At 28.3% G+C, this 26,686-nt stretch overlaps 2 protein-coding genes across 2 annotated transcripts; one reads left to right on the top strand and one right to left on the bottom strand.

Annotated features, from left to right (window-relative positions):
* The first annotated feature begins 1,439 nt into the window (after positions 1-1,439).
* Positions 1,440-14,974, top strand: LOC130950989 (phosphate transporter PHO1). The gene is made up of 15 exons (XM_057879593.1): positions 1,440-1,822; positions 3,596-3,676; positions 4,978-5,203; positions 6,881-7,229; positions 9,136-9,184; positions 11,622-11,693; positions 11,926-12,055; positions 12,764-12,884; positions 13,091-13,340; positions 13,423-13,527; positions 13,626-13,670; positions 13,752-13,904; positions 13,996-14,274; positions 14,363-14,499; positions 14,597-14,974. The coding sequence occupies exons 1-15, from the start codon at positions 1,565-1,567 to the stop codon at positions 14,682-14,684; spliced, it is 2,343 nt and encodes a 780-aa protein (XP_057735576.1). The 5' UTR covers positions 1,440-1,564; the 3' UTR covers positions 14,685-14,974.
* A 410-nt stretch (positions 14,975-15,384) lies between these two features.
* On the bottom strand, positions 15,385-24,713 carry LOC130948181 (long-chain-alcohol oxidase FAO1). Its single transcript, XM_057876898.1, has 3 exons — positions 24,435-24,713; positions 18,535-18,807; positions 15,385-17,389 (listed from the first exon to the last, which is right to left on the bottom strand). Exons 1-3 carry the CDS (start codon positions 24,663-24,665, stop codon positions 15,641-15,643), a joined length of 2,253 nt encoding a protein of 750 aa, XP_057732881.1. The 5' UTR covers positions 24,666-24,713; the 3' UTR covers positions 15,385-15,640.
* Positions 24,714-26,686: the final 1,973 nt, after the last annotated feature.

The raw sequence follows: 26,686 nt of genomic DNA, 5'->3' as shown, positions 1-26,686 counted from the left end.
ACTTGTTGACATTTGACTGAGGATTAACTATGTGGCTGAGAGACAGAAAATGTGACTAGTTTATATTTAAGATTTGTTTTGAGTTAAGAGATTTTAAAAGGAGGTAATTAATTATCTAAAGTAGAACCAAGAGTATTTTCAAAGGGTTTAATAAAAATATATTTTTATTGAGTAAAGTTAATTATTTGCACTTTATTTCATTACTTTTACGGCATTCTCATTCCCTACTGAGAACGTGTGGTTTGTTTTCACCCCAAAATCTTCCACCCTTTCAGAGACGCAGGTTCGGAGATTCAGTAAGAAGCTGCAGACGATTAGTAGATTTACTGGTGATTCCTGTTGTTTTTTATAGAGTTCCCTCGCCCTTGTTGCTTTAAGTTTTATTTTATCCAGAGGGATAGGTATTGTATTTGAGCTCTATATTGAATTCATTTGTATAGCATTTATTATTATTAATAATTGTGTGATTTTAATTAGTACAAATAAATTTTCTGGTATTTTTTTATAAACTGAAATGCGATATCGACCTAAAGGCTCAATATTAAATAGTAAATAAGGAGAACAGGTTAGTAACTCCTTACTTTTGGTACGATCATGACGTGCTAAAAGTTAGGGTGTTACAAAAATAATTCTGTAATATTATTCACATAAAAAAGTATATTATTATATATATATATATTTTTTTATTTAATTTTAAATTTTTATCACTTATTATCTTTCTAATTTATATATTTATTTATTTCAAATATTTATTACATATAATTTGGAGATAATACTAATGTTATGATTAATAATTAGAATTATGATTCAATTATTTTAAAAAATATTAATTTTGAGTTAATTTTATAATTATCAACATAAATTTTTTTATATAATATTTAATTATATTTTTATATATACATAGAAAAATATATTTTTTTAAATAATAATTATAAAAATTAAATTTTTTGTAAAATAGATTTAATATCTAATTAAATATAAAAATATACACATTAAATTTTTTAAAATTTTAGATAATAAATACTAAAATTAATTATTAATAAAAAATTAATTTTTTTATATAAAAATAATGACTACAAAATTATTATTTAATTTTTTTATATATAAAACTTTTGATCTTTCTAGTCGAAAAAATTCTTATTTCTTATGACTTTTTTATAAAAATAATTTAATTTTATAAATATTTTCTATCATAATCTATAATATTAAAACAAAATTAATATAATTTTAAAAAATTTATATTTTCATAATATTATTACATACAAAAATACTAGTTATTACTACTAATAACCACTATAAAACAAGAATAAAGCAATGTATCTTTTTACAAAGAAAATAAAACAATGTTCTCCACACGGCTCTTCTCTCTTCTCTTTTCTTCTCCTCTCTTTATATATATATCTATTGACTCTCACTATAGCTATCACCCTACTCTTACATATCTCAATATCACATACACACTCATATCCCACTTCACTCTTTCAATTTCTCTTTTCACCATCCTTCATCTCCTTCCTACACCATAAAATTAAAGTAATTAAAAATAAATAAGAAATATTGAAGGATGGTGAAGTTTTCAAAGGAGCTAGAAGCGCAACTAATACCGGAATGGAAGGAGGCATTCGTCAACTACTGGCAGCTCAAGAAGCAAATTAAACGGATCAGGCTTTCAAGGCTTCCAACCAACCCACCGCACACCGCCCAATTGTTCGCCGGAGTTGACTTCGGCCGCTCCATTTTCGATTCACTTCGCTCCATTGCCGCCAACCTTGCCGACAACCTTCGACCTTCCTGTGATGACCACAACCTCACGGTCATTCAGGTAACTCACTAACTAACTAAATAGTTATTCAAAATATATAATATCAACTATATATAGTTAATTGCATCGTTCTTTCTCCCATGGTTTTTCTCCTTGTTTGTTTCTTTTTTAATGGCAGCGAAACATTATAGGACTACAGTCATCATTCACGTGGAGTTACTTTCGTGTAAAATTAATAATTAAAAATATATTAAATTATTTAATAATTTTTAGTTATTAATTTATATAAAAATAATTTTAAGTGATTTTTTACGATATTATGTGAGCTTTTTCCATCACAAATGCCGAAACTTCGGTGCGGTTTTTTTTGCGTGAGTAATGTGTTCATGGTTTTCTGTGTTTCTTTGTCCTCTAATGCCTCCCATTATTTCAGGTCTCAATTCATGGTATATATAGTAGGTTTAATTTCCTTCTCAAAAGATAAAATAAACTAAAGCGAAACCATTTTTCATTTTTTCTTAAAAAAGAAAATGTCTTTTTTGGTAAATTGGCGATAGTAAAAAAATTTCAACTGATCAGCAAAATTTTTTTAAGAATATGTCAATATTTAAAAAAAAAAATAAGACACTTGTTTATTAACTAAGTCGGTTTTTTTCTTTTCAAATAATAGAATTGTGACGTCATCGTCGTCGGACATATAAGATATGTTTTGCAAGGATTTTATGAATTATTTAATAAAGAAGAAATGACTTTATGAATAACATCTGCGTATTGCGTTTATGGTTCATACGAACCACAGATTAAAACAAGAAAAAAAAATTTAACTTCATGTGGTTGTAATGATGGTCAATTTGTAATATTGTTAGTTGAAGGAAACAATTTGATATGTTATTTTCTTCACTTTGGGTGTGTGGTCCGCTCAATTTCAATTTTTTTTATTCTGTTATTAATACTCAATTTGTACGTTCATATTTGATGAAATAGTAATTGCTGGATTCACATTTTAATGGTAGACAGTAGTGTTAAATTAATAAGATTTTTTACTAGCTATTTACTGCTGTCACGTACATATATTTGTTGTTACATTCATAATTCATCATTAGAGATACAAAATATAGAATTAATTTAACTGCCTTCATTTTTACTACTCATCTAGAAATTAAAAGTCTTATAAATATGATTTAATTTGTCAGAGCATTATCATACAATAATGCAGAGAGGAAGAGATATATATATATATATATATATATATATATATATAACTCAAAAATCAATATGCATGAACTTTATTTCCCTTTTATTTTTTCTTTGGTTATTTATTTCTGATATCTTATCAATGAAATTGATATTTCAATTTTTTAAAAAGTGGGAGGTAATAAAGGAGTAAGTACAATGAATGGTTATAAATAGAATGATAAAACCAAAATTTCGGAAAAGTTGGAGGCGGAAAGGGATATGATTATTATATATATGCAAATTTATTTGATGTATCATACATGTATGAGTAAATGAGATTATGAGAATGACTAATGAGCAACGAAGTGAGGTTAGTGGCCATTTCTATTTTGAAAAAGCTTTTTCAGCTTTCTTTTGGGGGTTTCTCATTCTCTCACGAAAGCAAGCAAAAAAGGTTTTTGGATCTATTATTGTATTCTATTCTATTTGTGGAACCTATATTTTCACCAACTTATCACGAAACAATCGTGAGCACCATGAAAAAAATTAAAAGTAAATCGTCAATGTAAATTTGCAATACATTACATTTACATATAAGAAAACATTATCGTATGACCAATTAATGACTAAGTAGCAGATATTTTCTGATGCACGCAGGTGAGGAGGAAAACCGTGAAAGGTAGCGAAGAAGAAATATATGAAACAGAACTTGCGCAATTATTTTCGGAGGAGGATGAGGTATTCAAATATTTAATTCTTTTCTATCACCCATTCAAAAAAAATTATTTTCTATCATAAATTAATTATATATTTCATTAGTTTTTATCTAATGTTAATGTAACATAGTTTTAGAAAATTTAAGATAACATCAAAGTCAATAAAATTTAATGTTATGTACAAAGTTATTATACATCAATAATTATATATGTAAAAGACTTATTACTCTTGACATAAATAATTTTTACTCAATATAATATATATTAATTTTAATATTATTTATGTAACTTTTTTGGTTGGTGGGGCTAACAATCTCAAAAAGAATTTCATATAATCGGCTAACAATTTAGTTATTAATTCTTCATTTAAATGCCAATAAACTATAATTTAAATAGCATCATTTTTCTATTTTTACTTAAAAATTTTACGTTCTAAGTTTCATTTCTAATTTTAAAAAAATAACTCTTCATTTAAATAATAATAAAAATAATAATAATAATAATTTATCTATTATATAAAAAGAATATAAGAGTAGTTTGATGTCTAATTTTCTTTTTTAAAATATTTTTTATTAAGTATAATTTATTAAAAAAATTATTTTGTTATTTCAGTGATTTGACTCCAAGACCTTTTACCTAAATTATAAATAGTTTGTCATTCTAATTAATTTTATTTTTATTCTTTTAGTTTAATTATTTTATTAGTCTTTATAGTTTTATTAAATTTTCAATTAGGTTCTTATACTTTTTTTATTGTGTCCCTATACCATATTAGATTTTGTAATTAAGTCCTTATCGTAACAAAAATGTTGGAATTAACAGAATATTGTGTTAAACAAAATGAATATGCCTAACTTGACTGAATAGTAAATACAAAATATTCCATTAATTTTAATATTTTTGTTACGATAAGAACTTAGTTACAAAATATGATATGGTATAGAGACCTAATTAAAAAAACATAATAATCTAATTAAAAATTCGACGAAATTATAGGATCGACAGAATAATTAAATTTTTTTAGCATATATTAAATATATAAAACATAGATCCACTAGTAATAATAATAACAATAATAATTATTATAAACTTAATCAAAATAATAAGTATTTCATTATCTTAACAAGAGATGGGTTACTAAAATCTGAAAATACCAAAAACATTTCTATGAATAAATGAGAAATAATGACATCTTAATTAGAGGAATATATAATATAGTAGATAAACTAATTATGGATAACATATACATAAAAATAATGTTATTTTTTCACTTAATAACTAAAAAATAATCGATTTGGTGATGAATAATATTGAGTGGTTCAGGTACGTGTGTTTTTTGAGAGTCTTGATGAAGAGCTAAACAAGGTAAATCAATTTTACAAGAAGCAAGAGAGTGAGTTCATGGAGAGAGGAGATACCTTAAATAAACAGCTTCAAATTCTGCTTGATCTCAAGACAATCATCAGCAACCGCCGCTGGAAAAGTTCTAATCCATCTTCTAATTCCGCCAGTTTCTCTCATTCTCCTTCGCGCAATTCTGATTATTCCGGTTAGTTCTATCTTCTTTCATTATTCTCTCTTCTTATCACTTTACATATTTTGAGAAAAATTAGATTCATTAATTATTTTCATATTAATTTGTTATCATATAATTAATAATTAATAAATTATATGTAGAGTAGAAGTCAAAATTTGGTTAGATGTACCAAATTAAAGAAAATACAACATCGTCAAAGTCATTTAATTTGTATATATATACTTTGGCTAAATTAAAGTATATTATTTATTATTATATTAGAAATAACAACTTGTTAATGGAGACCGCATGTAATGTACCATGCATGTATAAATAATTAAATAACATTAAAAGAAAGAAAATGGATGTTGCGTTTGTGCTCAAGAAATTATTCCCTGTCAACTCATCACGTTTCTAAGTGGTTACTGACATCATACAACACAAACATATTATAGTCCGAAGTGGACTGACTGTTTGTGGAACATTGTCGATCCAGCACCACTTAGCTTGTGCGACTATGTTCTAAGCAAATTATTTTAAAGGAGGCAGTGAGGCACTCATTCTTCTATCATACTTTTTTTTATCAGACCATAATGAAGTGCGCAACAGGGAGGGGAAAATGATAACATAGACCACCTGATATAATTATAAAATATATAATTATATTGTTGATGGATCAAGTCCTTAACGTTACAAGAATAATATTTGTCAAAAATGCAGTTTCAAACCAAGCTGATACACTTGGTCGGATAGTTAATTCGCTCACCTATTTAAGTGTTAGAAATTTAAATTTGTCACAAATTAATCTTTGATTGAAAATAATATTAAAAAGAAAAAATATTTGTCAAATATAATATAACTATATTTTGTATATATATAATTATTTTCATAATTAATTAAAATACTTCTAATAAAGTAATTAATATACCGTATAAAATTTAGTAACAATATAACTTTTATAGAATAAATTTATTCATAGAGAAAATTTGTTACGACCTATGCTATTTCAAAAAGTTTTTGATGTAAAAAAGTTCATTCAACGGAGAAATTCTTATATCTTCAGAAAACAAAATCCATTCATTTTTTCTATTCCTTTCATTGCTGGACATATTAGATAGCAGATTACTAGTAGTTACATATAAGACAAAAATTGACATTAAGTTATTTTTATATATTTATTAATTAAAAATTATTAGATAATTTAATATGTTTGATTAAATTATTATTTAATAATTTTTAATTAATAATTTTAAATAAAAATAACTATATATAAATGAGAATAGAAAATTACAAATTATACTTTTTAAAATAATTTTAAAATTTTGAATTTACAAAATAAATAATTAAAATATGAGTAATGCTAAAAAATTTAATATTATAATATTCAATTTTAGTAAATATTAATTATAACTATTTTTTTAAATTTTAGATTTTTTTAAATAATTTTAAAAAATTAATTTTTTTTGCCAACATCAACTAATATTTTAAAATGAAAAGATATTTTATTTTAAATTGTATAATTTTTTAACCATAAATTCTAAATTATAAATCTAAACTGGAAAAGTTAGTTTAACTTGCTATATTTTAATTTCTTTTCCCTTAATGAATGTTAACTGTAATATTAGACATATAATATTGGGTGTAAAGACTTTGAAGTAAGTGATACGGGGAGACAATGACATAGATGATTTGGTTGGTTGGTTACCGCAGAAAGGTTTGGTGGGGAATCAGACGAAACGAATTCAGAAGTGTCATCGCAGACGGAAGAAGTAATAACGACATTGGAGAAGAATGGAATAAACTTGGTGAATTCAGGGATGAGAGGGAAAAAGACAAAGAAGGGGAAGCCCAAAATGGGAATGAGAATCGACGTGCCAGCAACCAATCCGACCCGGGCCATAACCGCCATAACCAGCATGCTCTTGGAGGATTTGGTTAACAACCCAACTACTTCTGGCGGTGACTTCATCTTCAAGAGGAAGATTCAGAGCGCTGAGAAAATGATTCGAAGTGCCTTTGTTGAACTCTATCGTGCCCTTGGCCTCCTCAAAACTTACAGGTTACTTTCTTCATTCATTCTTCCTTGCCCACTATGTTATGAGGCTAAAATATTTTCATATTTTAATATTATTCCAGCGTTTTTATTTATTAAGAGGTAATAAGTAAATCATGCAACCAACTTTAGTTGATCTGATCGTAATTAATTTATTAATTTATTTAAATAAATATTAGAAATTTAAATTTCCTCATCAACATTCAACAATTGAGTAATTAATTCATTGTTGATAATAAAATTTGGATATTATGATGAGTTGCATGGCGCCAGGATGTAGCACCACGTAAGGTTAATTTTTTCAGGTGGATAGAGTAAAGGAAAGTTGGTATGTGACTGTGATCGTGATCGTGATCATGATCATGATATCTATGTTGTGTTTCATGGGAGGAATGGAAAAAATAATAATAATTGGCCACACTTTTTACAAGGATTTTATTTAAAGCTATCTTCCAAACAGTGCTTAGTGGCTGGCAAGGTCGAATTTTGCTTGACCTATTTCCTTTCCTTTTTCCTTATTCAAAAATTGAAAATCTCACTTTTCAATATGCTTACTTATTTTTATATGCAAATTTAGTGTGGCATTTCATATTTTATTCATCCATATCCCAAAGAGATAAAGAGATATCCGTATTTTTTAATAACAAAAAGAAATCATATATATTCTAAACCCATCCTTAGTTTCTTTAGCAAATTAAGTTATATATGTAATTGTGTTATCATTTTAAGAAGTCATTGTGAGAGTAATAATGGTCCTCCATGCCTGATGTATGGTTCATTAAATTAGACTACATTTAAAAAAAGAAATTGAAACTAAATAATAGAAATTGAAATATAGAGATTAAAAAATAAAAATTAAATTAAATTTTTGTGTTATGTTTAATGTAAAATATAATAAATTAAATTATGTATTAATATTATATTTAATTTAAGATAAATATAAAGATTAAATAATAAATTTAAAATTTAAAAAGATAAAAAGAATATTTTTAAAAAGAAATGTTCTAAAAATTATCGTTTTTCTTTCTAAAAATTTTAGTCATGTATCTTTTAGCTATTTTCTAGAGGTATTAAATGAATTAAAATTTTTTGTCTTGAGATTGAAATTTTAGTTCTAGTTAGTCTCTAATCACATTAAACACAATATTTGGTCTCAATCTCTTAATTTCAATTCCAATCCCAAGAAACAGACCAGCTTTATATGCCAAAAATCGCAATTTTATATCTTATATAACGATAAAAACAATATAATAAAACTTCATAAAAATTAATAAAGTTCGGTTAGTTTAATAGTTCATTCACTAGTTTGTTTAAATAAATGTCAAAAGTTTAAATTTTGTCTTGTACATGTAATAATGCACTGACCAGCAACAAACTTTTAAATAGATTCGAACTCTAATTCACATTAAATTAATCTTTAGTCTGTCGAATTAAGAGATACTATAAAAAAAATCATAAAAGGATAGTTCAATTTGGTTTTCTAATGGTTGTAATTTTATAGGTTAGAAACCTCAAAGAAAAAGATGTAACTAAAATAGAGCATTTTATTGATTTAAAAATAATGTAAAGTGATTATTTTGAAAAAATACTCACTTTGGTATTTGAAGTTGCATTTAAATTTTAATTTAGTTTTTAAAATTTTAATTATCTCAATTTAATTTTTTAAATTTTAATTAGTCTATGCGGTAGTTTTCATTACAAAGTCAATTAAAAAATTTAAAAGACTAAATTAAAACAATTAAAATTTTAAGAATTAAATTGAGGTTCGAGTTAACTTTAGAAAAAAAAAGTATTTTTTCGATTATTTTTTTAGCTAAAACGTTTAGGTACATATATGAATACTAGCCTCTAACTAAAATATATGAGCCAATAATCCATCATTTCTAATCAAATTATTCTCTAATTTTGGCAGCTCACTAAATACAGTAGCATTTTCAAAGATACTCAAGAAGTTTGATAAGGTAAGGCTTAAAATATATCTAATCCTATTTGCTATATATGCACTAAGTTAAAGTTCTTACTTTTATTTCTTTAGGGTCACACATTCAATAGCATATTATGGCAAGAATAGAGAGACAAATACGAAAAGGAACTAATTACTGTAATTAAGTTTTTCCAGTAATATTAATTCTAATAGGTATATTTGTGGTTGTTATTTACATTATTCTTTTATTAATAGTAGATATAAATTTATTTGTTGTTATTTTTTTAATGGGAGTATATATATAAAGAGTACATAGACACATAGTATATAAAATGTAATAATTCAACAGATATGTTTTAAGAATTTTTTTATTCTCTTCAATAATGAGAAGAACTTTATATCTGTTGAGTTAGGATTAATAAAAAATCTCTTAAAAAAATATCTGTTAAATTATTATATTTTATATATTATGTACTCTTTATATATTCTTACTAAAAAAATTATAACAAATAAATCTACATTTACTATTAATAAAAAAATAATCAAAACATGCTTCAAACTAATTAAGCACTTGAAAACTAGTAGTCTTCAATCACATGAAGGTTGTGAGGATCTTAATTAAATAACAACCATCTCTTCATGATTGAAACTCAACTTAATTTCCAAAAGCAACTATATATGTGTCTCACACGACACATGACCTTAAGATAGTGACACAATGCAACCATATCTCTTCTCATTTCCTTTTTGGGTGATGGATTATTGATCATATTTTTATTTCAAACTCTTTAATTTCTTACTTCATAGTGGAAATACTTTTAACACACAATTCCTGTATTAATGATCATAGTGCATCTGTTATAATTTCACACACGGAATATAAACTAAAGAATGAGAGCACGTAGGAGTACATACAAGAAGAATTAGTTAATAACGATAATATAAAAAAAATAAATTATTTAACCAAATAAAAAATTTTATAAACAAAAGAGAATACTTAAAAAACAGAAAGAAGAAGAACGCAAAATAAGAAAGAAGTTCAAATTAAGGAAAATAAGAAGGAATAATAATAGAATAATAAAAAATATTTTTGGACAAAAAAAATTTATTAAAAAAACGTGTCTATTTTTTTAAATTTTATGTTTATCATTGTCTTCTATAAAAGAGTTGATACAAAAATATAAAAAAATAATCTTAAAGATAATATAATATTAGTTATGTGTGTTGTCTTTAAAAATAAATGCTACCTAAATACATAATTATCCATTAGAATTTAATTAATATATAACTGTAAGTCATAGTCACGAAGAGTTTTTAGATATTCAATTTGTGTTTTTTAATTTGTGTGGCAATATAATTTGTGCCTAAAGAGTTTAGTGCAATAATGTTTGATAAAAAAAAGTAATTAAAAGTGCTCTCTATGCACTAGTAATCAGTAAAAATTGAATATTTAAAAATTCTTGGCGACTATCACTTACAGTTATATATTATTTAATTATTTAAGTCAACTAATTAAAAATATAATTAGATTTCAATGGCTAAGTATCAATGTATATATCCAGTGATTTTTCTTTGTTTTTACTGACTTACAAAAAAGGTATTGAGTAAATTTTTAATAAAATATATATTAAAAATATAATTATTATGTGTTTATTTTTATTAATTTATTAATTTCCAAAAGACATTTTATGATATGTATGGTATTAAATTTTTATGATCTAAAAATTTAAAATTCAATTTTTATTTATCTCCAAAAAAAGTTTTCAATATTTTTACAATGATGTGTTTAAAATATAACCATCAACTTATTAAATTTTTTAATTTTTGTAACAAGTAGTTTCATGTCATAGATTACTTTTAAGTGATTATCCTCAAATATCATCATTTTCGTACATATACAACTCTAATACTGGGTAGATTTTTATTATTGATGAAGTCGGTTCTAATAACCTTGATTATACAAGATAATGTAGTCTCTCTCTTTTTTTTTCTGGGTAGAAAGACAATATAATCATTAATAAAGTATTATATATATAGATACACGTACACAAAAAAATTTAATCAATGCAGTAAAATTTTATTGCTATAGTTTAAGAGGAATGTTAGAAACCAACAGAATTTATGATGTATAGTCATCAATTAGTCATCATCAATATTTTTAATAATGTGAGATGATATCTAATGATATAGAATTACTCAATTTACTTTTAATGGTTATGTGCTGACCAAATTTCAATAAAAAATGCTGTCCTTTAAACTTTCTCATAGTTTAATCAATAATGTCCATGCTGCAGATTAGGGTGATTATATTACATGTAAATCCATGAACTATTTAATTCACTTCCTTGGCTTTGATAATTTAGAACCTATTAGTTTTAATTAATAATTTTGCATGTCTAATCTAGCTACTATAATTTAACCTAAGTTCCTATGAAAATGAACAAATATATGCATGTGGCAATCTAATTGAGCAGGTGTCTTGCCAAAAAGCTTCAGCAAATTATTTGAAAGAAGTGAAGAGATCTCATTTCGTTAGTTCTGATAAGGTATACATATATTAATATATTATATTGGTTTCTTCAATTCCTAGCTAACCCCTTTCATTTTAAAAGTTTGTTAAAAGGAAAAAGAAAAGAAAACACCAATATTGTGTTCAAATTTTTAATATACCTTTTGAATTAGGTCTCCTCATCAAAATTCTCTTGGTGTCGTTACATAATATTCAAATTAGTGGTTAACCATTTTATATATAATTATTATTATTATTTGGTTTAAAAGGTTGTTAGACTAATGGATGAAGTGGAATCCATATTCACAAAGCACTTTGCCAACAATGATAGGAAAAAGGCAATGAAGTTTTTAAGACCTCAACAAAATAAAGATTCTCATATGGTCACCTTCCTTGTCGGTAAATCTTCTTTCTCTTTAATTTCTCGATATTAATGCTTCACGTACGTTCACTAACAATTAAGTGATATCATACAATACATGATAAATAGTATAATGGAATGCGTATGCTATGCTGCTTATCGTTATAGTAGCTATATACTTTTAATATTCTTTAAAAAATATTGCTAAAAATTAAAATAACACGTTTTTATAAAAAAATTTTAAATATTAAAAATATATTTTTAATTTTAGTAACATTTTTTAAACGTGGTCAAAATTATATAGTTACAGTGCACACCACCACTATAATGATAGCAACCATAAACTCAACTTAATTATATATAAAGTGGTTAACCACCATTAGAATACTAATTTTTTCAGAAAATTTTTTTATCATATCCTTACAAAATGCGATTGTTATATTTTATCAAATACAAACATATATATCAAATGCCAATCAGTTATAACTCAAATGGTATAATCTTCTCATATTCATTTATGAGATCGCGGGTTCGAATTTTACTATTTTTGATAAAAAAATATCAGATATTATATATAATGCTAGTCTCAAAAGAATTTAGTGTATGTTTTTACAAATAAAAAAAGAAAGATTAAGAGCATATAAAACGTGGTAAATTACTAATTTGGCCCTGGTGTAGACCTAGATTGAATTTGGATAAGAAAATTAATTAAAGAGCTTATTATCAATTGTTTGGTATGTTTGCAGGGTTATCTACAGGTTGCTTTGTATCCTTGTTTTGTGTATATGCAATCTTGGCCCATTTGTGTGGTATATTCTCTCCAAGCAAAGAGCCAAGATATATGGAAACAGTTTACCCTGTCTTCAGGTGATTCATATTATGTTAATTAATTTGAGGTGAAAATTCAATTGTACGCAAAGTTGATAGCTAAGAATCGTTAAATAATTTGAATGATTTGACTAAATTTTCATCTAACGGCTCTCAGTTATTAACTTGAAGTTGACTTCACCTGAGTTTTCAGGTTAATTTGATCATCACACATTTTTAACTAAACAGTGTTTGCATTTGTGCAGTGTGTTTGCATTGCTAAGCTTGCACTTGTTTATGTATGGATGCAACCTGTTCATGTGGAAGAGGACAAGAATCAATTACAATTTCATATTTGAATTCTCACCAACCACAGCACTCAGGCACAGAGATGCATTCCTCATATGCACTACTCTCATGACAACGGTGGTTGGAGCAATGGTTATACACTTACTCTTAAGAGCTGCAGGATTTTCGCCTTCTCAAGTTGATGCCATTCCTGGAATTCTTCTTTTGGTTGGTCTAATATTCATTTTTCTTGTTAGTTAGTTAGAGACAGTTTGTTAGTCTTTCTGCTGACGTCATAATTGATATTCAGGTTTTCATAATGCTGCTCATTTGTCCTTTTGATTTTTTCTATCGCCCCACTCGATATTGCTTCATCCGTGTTCTTCGTAACATAGCTTGCTCTCCATTTTATAAGGTAAAGGAAGTTCTTCAATTGAGCTTTTGGTATAGATTTATAGATGTTTTAAGACTAAACTTTGCATTATTATTGGATTTAATCTGTGATTTCTTCAGGTTCTACTAGTAGATTTTTTTATGGCTGACCAACTAACTAGCCAGGTATAATCCTGTTATTTTTATTTGATTTTTTTTTTTTTTTTACGTTATGAATTGTAATTAACGTGCATCTTATGGATACAGATACCATTGCTGAGGCATTTAGAAACTACAAGTTGTCGCTTTTTCGCTACGATTTTCAAAACACACAATCCTGAGGCCTGCCATTCTGGAAGGCTATATCTGGAAATAACTTATATCATCTCATTCATGCCTTATTATTGGCGTGCGTTGCAAGTAAGCTTGGTTATCGATCAATAATAAGAGATTCCTTTTAGAAACATATTAGGAAACTAATATTCATGTTTTAATTTTCATTAATACATAGTGTGCAAGAAGGTGGTTTGATGACAGTGATGTTAATCATTTGAAGAACATGGGAAAGTATGTTTCAGCAATGGTAGCAGCAGGGGCTAGAGTAACATATAGCAGACAAGATAACCATCTATGGTTTGTTATAGTCTTGATCACTTCCACTGTAGCCACAGTTTATCAATTATACTGGGATTTCATCAAGGATTGGGGGTTTCTTAATCCTAACTCCAAAAATCCCTGGCTTAGAGATGATCTAATTTTGAAGAATAAAAGCATATACTATATGTCTATTGTAAGTTCTTCTCTTTACCTCTTTCTGAATTTGAATGTTACTGCTTACAAAATATGAGTAAGTTTTTTGAATGATCTTTGGATTGCAGGCCTTAAATGTTGTACTAAGATTAACATGGGTGGAAACTATCCTGCATTTTAAAGTGGGGCGAGTTCAATCGCGTCTACTCGAGTTTATGTTAGCTTCACTTGAGGTTATTAGAAGAGGCCATTGGAATTTCTACAGGTATATTTATCTCATTTAGAATAACTAAATGATTTTTATTTTTTGTATTGAGTATCGTTGTTGAGTGGTTAATAAATTTGATAAATTTTATGCATAGGTTGGAGAATGAACATCTAAACAATGTTGGTCGCTACCGCGCAGTGAAGACGGTGCCATTACCGTTCCGAGAGATGGATTCCGACTAAGATATCTGTGGAGGCCATGTTCTTATACATGTAAAGGTCTTAGAGACATGCTGACATAAAAAAGATGCAAGGACTAGTTGAAAGGGATTCATATTTTAAACATGTGAGGTCCCTCGTAATTCATATGATTACTCAATTGAATTGTGAATACCATCAATTGCAATGCCAAATGTGCACCTCGAATAATAATATTTCATGTAAATTGGATAAATGGATTTCAAATTTTGGAATTCCTGTTGTTCTATATCAATATCAATAGCCTCAAGAAAACAAAAATGATTAATTGCTTCCGTTTGTTTTATCGTCTGATCCAATTAGAAGTTTGCTTTTATTTACTTTATTGTAAACTGCAATCAAAAGCCAAGAACCAATAGTATAATTGGTTACATTGATGCAAAAGGGTTGTCGATAACCTAATGAGAATATAAAATGTTTCAATTAGCTAGAAGCTTATAGTAGCTCTTTAAGGAAAATCAAATCATGTTTCAATTAGTAAGATTTGAAGAAATATCTCAATAAAATTTCTCTGTATACATTTTCATGACAGTTTGGATGAAAATAAAACTTCGTTTAGTTCTATTAAATCAATTAATTCTTTTGGAGTAGGTTATTGTTTTCTCAATCCATTGTGATTAGATTTTGTAGCTCATTCTCTTGTGGTGCAGATTTATGTCATTTAACGTTAAAGCACATTTTCCAGAACTTACCATGCAAGATTCTGTATTGTACAAATGATAGAGAACTTTCTTGCAAATAAATTCTCTTAAACTAATACAACTAAGGCTGAAAGTAGTTTAACCATGTAAACACAAGAATATTGCTAATCACATAGATATATATATCATAAATTACTAAAACAATTGAATGCATGTCTCATGCAATTATTTATTCAACTGCACTGGCAAGGACATGCTTGATTGAAGGAAATTAAAGAAGAAGAAACCTGCTTTTGCGTTCTATTCCATTCTCAGCATCTCTGCTATTCTGTTCGCTACGCAATACGCAGTAGATTGGATAGTAATCATTGGATTGACACCAATTGCAGTTGGCAAGAGACTTGCATCACAAACAAATAAACCTTCTGCTTCCCAACTCTGTCCGTTTTCATCGACGGCGCCTTCGGATTCAGTCATGCCCATCCTACAGCTTCCCATTTGATGAGCAGAACAATAAACACTCCATTTCTCTTCATGAGACATTGGACCACCTGTTGAATACACTGATTCCACAAACTCCCTCAATTCCTTTTCACTCTTCCCTTCACATTTGATCCTATGGCCATCACTTCTGTGTGTGCCTACCTCCACTGCACCGGCCGCAATCAGAATCCGCAGCGCTTGCTTAAGTCCTTCCTTCATATTCTCTTTGTCTGAATCATCAAACTCATACCTTACCCTGCCTTCAGTCCTAATTTCTCCAGAACCATTGTCCTTAATAATTGTGATGAAATGAGCAGTTCTTGAATACTTGAGCATTCTTTCTTTGAAGTCAATTCCAGATTCCCAAGGAAACAATGAAGAGAAAACTCCTGGCCCCATTGCAGGAGTTTCAACTATGGCTTTCACTTTTGATGAGTCCTTTGATTGAACCTTGTGAACTGATGTTATTATCCCTCCTTCATAGATCTTACCTTTGAGATCACGAACCCATTCAGGAAAATATCCCCACACCATTAGCACCGGATGAAGGCGAAGGTTTCGACCAATGTTCTTGTTCTTTAATCCACTTGAGATCATTAAAGGGGGTGTGAAAAGAGCACCACCTGCTGAGATTGTACTTTTGGCCTCAATTTGTAGCTTCCATGTGACATTTTTTGTTACCACATTTGCCATCACTCCTAAGCATTTCTTGCTCCTCAAGCAACCTTCTTTGTTATTTTCTTCCAATAAAAACTTCTCAGCTTTGCATCCTGATAGTATAACTGCACCATGATCCACAGCATCAACAAGCCATGTAACTTCAGTCCCTTTTTTGTCCCCTCTTCTACAACCGTAGTTACACGAGCCGCAATAATGCTTCTCTGATGAATTTCTCGGCACATAATCGACTCGAAGGCCAAGATTTTCGCATCCTTTTCGAAGAACCTGGTTCTGGAGCCCTTCCTCTACACACTTATCTGTTACACCAATCCTCTTACACACTGTATCCATAGCCGAAAGATACTCGTAGCTCGAGAAGAATGATAGCTTGTATTCTTCTGACCATTCCTTAAGCACAGAATCTGGTGTTCTGATAGATGCAGCCCAATTAATTGAAGAACCACCACCAACTGTTGAGCCTACAAGAATTGCCAATTTTCCATCCCATGATGTGTAAGTTCCTCCTAATTCATAGAGTTCATTCATGGAAGGACCTTCAAGTGAGGAATAATCTCTTGATGTGAAGTAGTTACCCTTCTCAAGAACAAGAACCTTGTGGCCTGAAGTTGCAAGAACAGATGCTGCAACACCTCCACCACAACCAGACCCAACAATTACCACATCACATTTGATTTTGAGGATGTTGTTTTTGGAATCCATGGAGACTTTGAGGCCTTTCTGATCAAGTTTTTGTGGCAGAGTCAAGTTGGTCTCATACATTGCTTCTACTATTCCCTTTTCAAGAGCCCTATTCTTGTCATTCTCAGTGTAGTTGTTTGTGTTCACTTCATTGTCTACCTTATATCCAATTGCTTCCCATACTTTGTTTTCACCATTTTCATCACACTTCACAAAAAGTAGGAAAAAACCACAAGCATTTAGAAATTTTAACAAGGGCAAATTACATAATTAAAGAAGATGTATCTCAAAATTACCCAAATACAACAATTCGAAATTGGTTATATTTTGGTCGTGTGCTTACTCTATATAAACAGTTAGAGAGTAATATTTTCAAAATGTACACATAAATCGTTATGGGATATCGAGTTTTATGTGAAAATAGTTACCAGCATAAACCGCTACTAAGCATTAGTGGTTTATGAAAAAAAAAAAAAAAGCATGATTACATAAAACACGACAGATTATAACGGTTTTACGTAAAAACGCTATATCCTTAACTAATTATGAATGGTTGATGTGATTGTATGATATTTATATCATAATTTATTTATTTATTCATTTATTTTGTGTCTCATTATTCTTTTATTTTAAACTTAATATTTTTTTATGAAAATATATTAATTTATTCTTAAAATAGTTCAAGTATTTTAAGTATTTAGAAAAGAATTTAAGTTAAATTTATATTTTAACAATGTTGGAAACTTCAGGTACAGTCGACTTCACGTAAAGTTGATACCTGAGAGCCGTTAGATAATTTGACTGATTTGACTAAATTTTCATCTCTCAGATATCAACTTCGACTGCACTTGAGTTTTCACCTTTAACAATTATCTAAATTTATCCAAGGGTAAAATATTTTTTTGCTAATAATGATATGTTTTAAAATAAATAACTTTCCTAATTGAGAGTATTGAAGATAATTGTACATGTTTTGGTTATGTTTGTTGACATATTATATGCTATTTTAAATCTAAATTAAAAATAGTATATAATATATAAAATTTTAAAAGTATTCACAACATTATCTATAAATTATTATATACTATATTTATTTAAAGCAATACTACTTGAGAACCTTGCTTATATCTCAGTTCCTCATGGTTATATTTTAATTACTTTTCCCATATGGCTGGTGAACCTACAAGTAAAATCATCAATCTTTCATTTTAATTACTTTTAAAATATTATTTTTTATAAAATATTTTAAAATTAGAATTCAATTACAAAACTTAAATTAAACATTTAGTGAAACTATAAATTTAAGTAACTAAACCGTTAATAGATAAGTATAAAGAATGTGGTGGGATTACCTGAGAGAAGAAAATAATGAAACAGAGGACTTTGATATAGAGAAATACTATCCTAACTGGAGTCAGAAACCTGTGCTTGAACCATTTTTGTAGAACTTTTTCTCTGTTGTCCAAAGACATATCTGAGAATTTATTGATGAAAGGCCATTTTCCATTGAGGCATAGAGAACCACCTAGCAGCAAAGTGCCGAACCTTGTAGCTAGCATCCATAGAATCAATCTTAGTAGTATCAATGCTTCTGGTAGAGCTCTCTGTAACAGTATCTCTACAATCTATATCGTCACATTTCAAATTAATTAGTATATTGTAGTTATAATTGTTAATTGTAAGTGATGTGCTATTCTTATATCTTTTAGAGTTTAGCTAACATGTGTCCTAAAAATACAAGTTAAGATTACTATTAATAGAAAATTTTAAATGTCTTATTTTAATAGACGTATAATAATTACATTAAAAATCAAACTTTACATAATTTTTTATAATAAATTTTTTACTTAGTAACTTTAATATGTGTTCTTAAGACAGGTGTTAGTTAAGTTTTCTTTTAAATAAAAGATCAGAGCTATATTACAACTTGTTCTTCACAAAGTACAAAGAAAACTCAACCTTTTAACCTTTGTTCTTATGTGAATGCAATATTATTCTAAGAGAACAAGATTTGGTATTGTAGGATATTTTTGTTTGTAGCTTCGAAATTTGGAAGTTGGAACAATTAAAGAACTTAGAACTAGAAGTTAAAAACACATTTTATAAATCGAAAAAATAAGAGCAAGAACTAATTTATAATAGTCTCTCGTGAGTATTATTGGGGTCGATCCAATCCACAAAATGTAAATTGGGCTGGGTTGGATATACAAATTGAGGTGGGTTTAAAACTTTTAACCCACAATTCCACAAGGTTTTACGAGTTTGTCAACTTTCAATCCATACAACTTTGTTGACTATTACCGAAAAAGACAAAATTGTTTTATTCACAATATCATATAAATCAGCCTGGCCTGTATACTTTTGATCATAAACAAAAGAGTAAAAGCCCTTTCCGGTCCCTAACCATTTACCCGATGGACGACCCACCCCCTAAGTAATTTAAAACCCCAAATCGGTCCCTATCAATGATGGTATATGGACATTGAAGACCCTGCAACCGGTTCCCAGCAGGTGACATGCTGATCTGTCAGTCACTTGTCCACCTGGATTTTTGTCCTACATAATTAGGACTAATCGCCCCCTGCACCTTTGAAACGATGCGTTCCATGAACTCCCATGTACTCCCATGTACCCCCCTGCTGGGTCAAATTGATTCATGTCAGGTAGTGGGGGTTAAATTAGCTTTGATATGTGAGTTCTCCCCTGCATGGTGATTATGGGTGGATCGGGTGAAGCAGTAGGTTTGTTTCATGAGTTAGGGTTGTTGTGAAAGTATGAAAGTGATGTTAAGTTTGAAAGTTTGTACCTTTGTGTTGGCTTGATGCATTAAGAATGCTTAATGGATAGACAGGATAGCCTAGTTGCTGTTGAGGGTGTTTGAAGTTTAGCTCTGTTACTGAGTTGTGATTTGGTTTTTTACAGATGTCTGTGTTTGTTGCCCCTGTTTTTCATCACGGTGGGAGACTAGAGAAAGATTCAAATGGAGTGTTACGCTATGTAGATGGGAAGATTGAGAAATTTCCACCGATGGATGTTGATTTTGTCAACAAGAAGGACTTGGAAGAACTCTTCAGGGGATTAGGTTATCTGGAATACTAATAGGCCTAGATGGTTGCTTCTTAAAAGGTTATTACGGAGGGCAGCTCCTAACTGCAATGGCACTTGATGCTAACAACCATGTATTCGTTATTGCATATGCTGTGACAAGAGCTGAAAACACAGAGAACTGGACGTGGTTCTTGACGCGGCTTCAGGATGATTTGGGAGACCATCAAGTGCGCGGATGGAATCTGATGTCCGACCAACAGAAGGTAACTACAATGTCCCTATACTATTCTGATATAATGTATGTTTTATGAATGTAACTCTGCACAATGTAGACTTGTGTTGAATGTGTTAATTAGTTGTTTGTTTAGATTTAAAGTGGAATATCTGCTAATTGAAGCAAAAGGCTATACTTGTTAAACTGAAGAAATTCAGCAACATAGTTGGTAGTAAATACAACCAATCTAACCATCTTCCCTTACAATTGTTGGTATCCCTTCCATAGAAAATAATCTGTTAATCTGTGAATTGTCACCTGGGTTAGTATTTGTTTGTAATCGTGTTGTTTAATTTCTAGCTTTTGGTTAGTAGAATTCTGCACAACATAATACATTCATTATTAGTTTATGCATATACGGTTAAGTGGCTTATGATTGGTCTATGTCTATTCCCAGCAATTGGTGTGTAGTTATTGGTGTCTTTATGTCATAAGTGCATTATATTTGGTTTGTAAACCATCTTTGCAGGGACTTATGCGTGCAGCCAAGGAAGTCATGCCCTATGCACACCACAGAAATTGTGTGCTGCATATTTGGAAGAATCTTCAACAAAGGTTCAATAACAAGCAGGTAAAGGGTCTGTTATGGCATGCTGCCAAGTGCACCACTCAGGTGCAGTTCAAAGCGGCAATGGAAAAATTTAAAAGTGTGTGCCATGGAGGATGGGAGTACATGAATCAATTTGACCCAGCAGGGGGGTACATGGGAGTACATGGGAGTACATGGGAGTTCATGGAACGCATCGTTTCAAAGGTGCAGGGGGCGATTAGTCCTAATTATGTAGGACAAAAATCCAGGTGGACAAGTGACTGACAGATCAGCATGTCACCTGCTGGGAACCGGTTGCAGGGTCTTCAATGTCCATATACCATCATTGATAGGGACCGATTTGGGGTTTTAAATTACTTAGGGGGTGGGTCGTCCATCGGGTAAATGGTTAGGGACCGGAAAGGGCTTTTACTCTAAACAAAATCACATAAATTATAGTAGCCGCTCACATAAAGATACCTAAAATATTTTTTATTAAAATTTTTTTAATAATTAAAATTTAATGCATGTAATCAATTAAATCAAATTATTTTTATTAAAATTAGACCGGATAAATCGATTTAGCTAAAAGATTAGTAAATCAAATTTTGAACCGATCTAAATTAATAATTTTTTTATAAAAAATAACTATAATACCCCTATTATAGAAAATGACTAAAATACTTGTATTATATATATTTTGAGAACTCTAAATTCTAATCCTTTTTTTTCCCTCTATATCGTCATAGGTTAAAATTTAGGATTTTTAATATATATATATATATATATATATATATATATATATATAAAAGAGTATTTTAGTCAATTTTTATAATAAAAATATTATAATCAGTTTCTATAAAAAAATATTAATTTAGATCGGTTCAAGGTTTAGTTTATCAATTTTTCGATTAAATTAATTTATTTGGTCTAATTTTGACAAAAATAACATAGTTTAATCAATTATATATATTTAATTTTAATTATTAAAAGATGTTTTAAGCGTCTTTATCTGAGTGGCTCTCATTATATTACATTATTTTGTAAACTCATTTCATCACACTTATAAAAACACACAAGGTCGAGTTTAGTGGCAACTATGTTTGTCTTGCTAAAAGGTACACCGAATTTAAATTCTAACTTTGACTAGAAAGTCGATATATGAAACTTAGGGTTGGAAGTGAGCCGAGTTGAGTCGAGTTAGACCAAACTCAAGTTCGACTCACGAAAATTAGATTCGGTTCACGACTCGACTCATTAATAATCGAGCCTATTTTGTAAACTCAAGTTAGGCTCAACAAAAATTCACTAGCTGACTCAAACAACCGAACTGACTTAAATAATTGGAACATAATCTATAATTTTATATCAATAAATTATAACTTTTATATATATATATATATATATATATATTAAAAAATATTAAAAAAATAAATTTAATATATTGTCTATATATCAATTATAATTTTTTTATTTATGTCTTACATCAAAATTATATATAAAAAATAAATATAAAATTTTAAACAATTAAGAACATTAATATATATATATATATATATATATATATATATATATTAAATTATTAATACGCATATCTTATATATATTTAGTCTATATTTTTAATATGATATGTATAATCAAACCAATTCACGAGTTAATGAGTTGAACTTATCCAAATTCAAATTCGACTTATTTAATTTATGAGTTCAAATTCAAGCTCAAACTCGATTCACTAACTAACGAATTCAGCTTATCAGATTATTAATGAGTCGAGTTTAAATAGACTCATAAGCTGGCTTGACCCAGTTCTAGCCCTAAATTGAAACCTATGGAAAAAGAAAGAGAGCCTAGAGAGGTGTATATGTAAGGGTGTAACTTGACAAAAATTTTAATGCACCACCGACATAAATTTTACGTCAATAGAACTATTTGACCTACACACGTTATACATTAGTTAGTTGTACATACACATTTAAGATGTAATTACTCGAGTAAAACTTTTTAACTGGAGAAGCTAAAGTAGTACATAGATTCATTATTATGAATTATGGCTCATCAATGCTTATGACAACACTATTAGCCACGTACCATATGTGATATAAAAATGCTCATGGTACTAATTGACCTGAAGCTAATCACCGTAGTTTTCGTTTGACAAGCAATCTCTATTGTTGTACAAAAAGACAAAAACTCTTCCTATAATAAATAGGAAAACACGATTCACTAGAAATTTTTTTTTTCTATTTTCGGACTGTATTTTTCTCTATTGTTCTCTACAAATATCCTTTCATGTCTTATTTACAGGTAGTCAGTACTTACAGTACGATTTAGAAAAGAAGGAAAAATAACTAAATTTATTGACCACCAAAAAGAAGTTCATAAATTTATTTACATCATTAGTATGTCTATATTTTCTCCCCAAAAAAAATTATAAGTAAGCGAATGTTTTATATAAATAAAATAAATAATATATTTACTAATATATTTAATTTTGAAATAATTTATACATTTAAATATTTAATCACTGTTCATGTGTTTAAAATCAATGTTTTATATAGACATTTGGGTTACTTTAGCAATTCAGATCTGTAAATTTCAATTTTGAACTGATCACAGTTACAACTAAAATATGATACATACTCAAAAAAAATGTGTATTTTGATTACTGAATATATGAGATATGTGGACAGACATTTTAAGTGCAATTGTATGGCTTAATTATGAAAATTAATAAGGGCTTATTATACATCAATAGATCCTCCAACACGACAATAATAAAGGAGATTTCAAGAAAGAAGCTACTTAATATGTTCACTTGATCAGTCAAATACCCACCTAATAAAAATCAATAATGCATATATATATGTTGAAGTCAAATAGCGATTAGTGAAATAGATTACACAAAACGAATGGTTAAAACTTAAAACGACAGCTAAAATTGTATGTTTCGAGGGGAGTTTACTTAAAATAATCTTCACACTTCATAATAATTTATATTATTTCTACCAACGTTCCCATCAAAAATAGTAAAATGTTGATTACAACAACCGCTCACACAAATAGTTCCTCTTCCTTATTTCTTTCTGCAGCTTCGCAATGTAAATGTAAACCTAATTTTATTTCCCCTTAACATATGATCTTAAATTTTCTGGTGGAATATTTCACAAACTCCTTATGATATACTAACAAAAATGTGATCCCAAATCACAATTATATATGTACGTATCTAACTCTAATATTAGTAGAAATAAATATCTTACATGATTAAACAAAAAAATCAGAATAATTGATTATATGATGAATGTTATGGTGTAATTTGATAATGTAAACTAATTAGCAAGAACCAAATCTACTAGAAAACGTGTGAATAAAATATAAAGATAAGGAGAGAGTATATATACCTTATCAGGAACAGGGAATTGAGAACCAGAAGATTCCCAGAAGAACTTCACAGCATCACTTGAATTATTATTATTATTATTATTATTCAAAGATTCAATAGGCAGAGGAGGTAACAGAGTCTCACATATGCTTGACAATGATTCCATCTCAGCTGAAGAGAATCCATTTCTATATTTCCTTCCTTCTCTTCTTTCACCTCTCAGCAAAGGATGACACTCTCTATTCCTCATTTTTCTTTTGCTCTCTCTCTCTCTCTTTAGAAAATAAACCAACTCTTTTTTAAGTCTAAGTTGTATAATTTAATTATTCAAGAATGGTGTATATATATATATATATATACAGAGAGAGAGAGAGAGAGTTGGTGAATTTTTCTTGTATCAATAACAAAAAACATGTATGTATGGCACCCAATTTCTAAAGATATACGGTATATAAATGTAAATCTCCATATTTATTTTTATTTTAGAGAATGCAATGGGTAATAAGAATAATACGACAATTTATAAGGCAGAGGAGGTTAGTCATATATACTAATCAAATAAGAGCATTGCTAACAAAATAATAATTGAAAGTTACTTTATTTAATATAATATCTATAAAATTTTTGTAATATTATATATTCATTATATTTAATATTATGTATTTATTTCAATGATAATTAATAGATAAAATAAAAGCAAAAAAAAGTTAAATTATAATTTTTAAATTATGCTCTCATATATTTTTGTTGAATAATAAATCTATATTAAAATGGTCAGCTTGACAATAAAAGAATCAAACATCTTTATATATTAGCCAGAATTTTTTAATAATTATAATATATACACTAAAATTTAGTTATTAAATTAGTATAAAATAATAGATTTATTACATTAATTTTTTAAATATGAAATAGTATATCTATTACATACATTTATTTTTAGTTGTTGAAATAGTATTTCTTTATTTCATACATTTTTAAGTATGAATAACTGACAATAGAAATGATAAGATTAATAAGAATAAAAATAAATCATTACTTGGAATTTAACTTTTGATTTTAATTAATGCATATCTAACACTTTGATCATTCTCACATGAATATAATCTATGTAAAACTAACAATAATATAAAAAAATTTAAGAAATTAACTAGTGGTATAGTCAATTAAAAAAACAAAATTTAATAAAAAAATAACTACATAAATTCTAATTTCTCTCTCTCTATCCACGTGTGCGTTCTTGCCATTTTCATCGATCATCGCCACAGTGGTGCACCGCCCTCTCTTTACGAACGCAGTGCCATTGACCATCGCCGGAGACACGCAGTGTCTGTTCTTCGCAAACGCAGTGTCGCTGACGCATCTTCGTCGATCACCATAACTGTCATTCCCTCACAAATGCATCTTCGTCGATCACCATCATTGCCTTCCTCTCGTGAATACAGCTTCGTTGATCATCGTCGCAGCCCCTTCCCTCACGAACGCAACGCTGTCGATCACCGCCGCAGTCCTCATTTCCTAAACACAACAATTTCCGTCTTAGGCATCGTGTCGTGCTATATTCAAACACAACAAGCGCCGCTTCTTTTTAATTTTAGATGATTCTTTTTACTAGTTTTAGATGTTTCTTTCTCCTAAGTTTCAGATGTTTTTTTTCTTATGTTTTGGATGTTCTTTTTTTATCTTTAATTTTTTTTAATAGTTTTAGATGTTTCTTCCTTAGTTTTTGAATGTTTATTTTTAATATTTTCTTTTTATTCTTCTTCTTCTTGGTTTTGGATGATTCTTTTTACTAGTTTTGGATGTTTCTATCTCCTAAGTTTTGGATGTTTCTTCTTTTTGGACTTTGGATGTTTTTTAATGATTTTAGATGTTTATTGCTTAGTTTTCGAATGTTTTGTTTCCAATATTTTTTTGGATGTTTTATTTTGTTAGATTTTAAAATTTTTAAAATAATTTTGGATATTTCTTTTTGGTTAGATTTCTTACATTTTTTGTATGTTTTGAATATTTTTTTTATTAGAAATTTTATAATAATTTCATAAATTTTAAAATAAATTTTAGAATTCTTAAAAGGATTTTAGAGATAATTTTGGAATTTTTTAAATCAATTTAAAAATTTTTAAAATAGTTTTAGATGTTTTTTTTTTCATTTAGGTTTTGGATATTTTTTCTTATAGTTTGAATACATGTTTCTTCCAAAAGGAAAATTAAAAAAAAAATTGTTAGTTGACTGCAGTTAGTAGCGCCTCTAGTTTGTTACCTAGTGAG

This window comes from Arachis stenosperma, chromosome 9 (genome assembly GCF_014773155.1).
Source record: "Arachis stenosperma cultivar V10309 chromosome 9, arast.V10309.gnm1.PFL2, whole genome shotgun sequence".
Classification (NCBI taxonomy): domain Eukaryota; kingdom Viridiplantae; phylum Streptophyta; class Magnoliopsida; order Fabales; family Fabaceae; genus Arachis; species Arachis stenosperma.
Note: the sequence above shows the minus strand (reverse complement) of the source record. Positions and strands in the feature narration are given on the sequence as shown.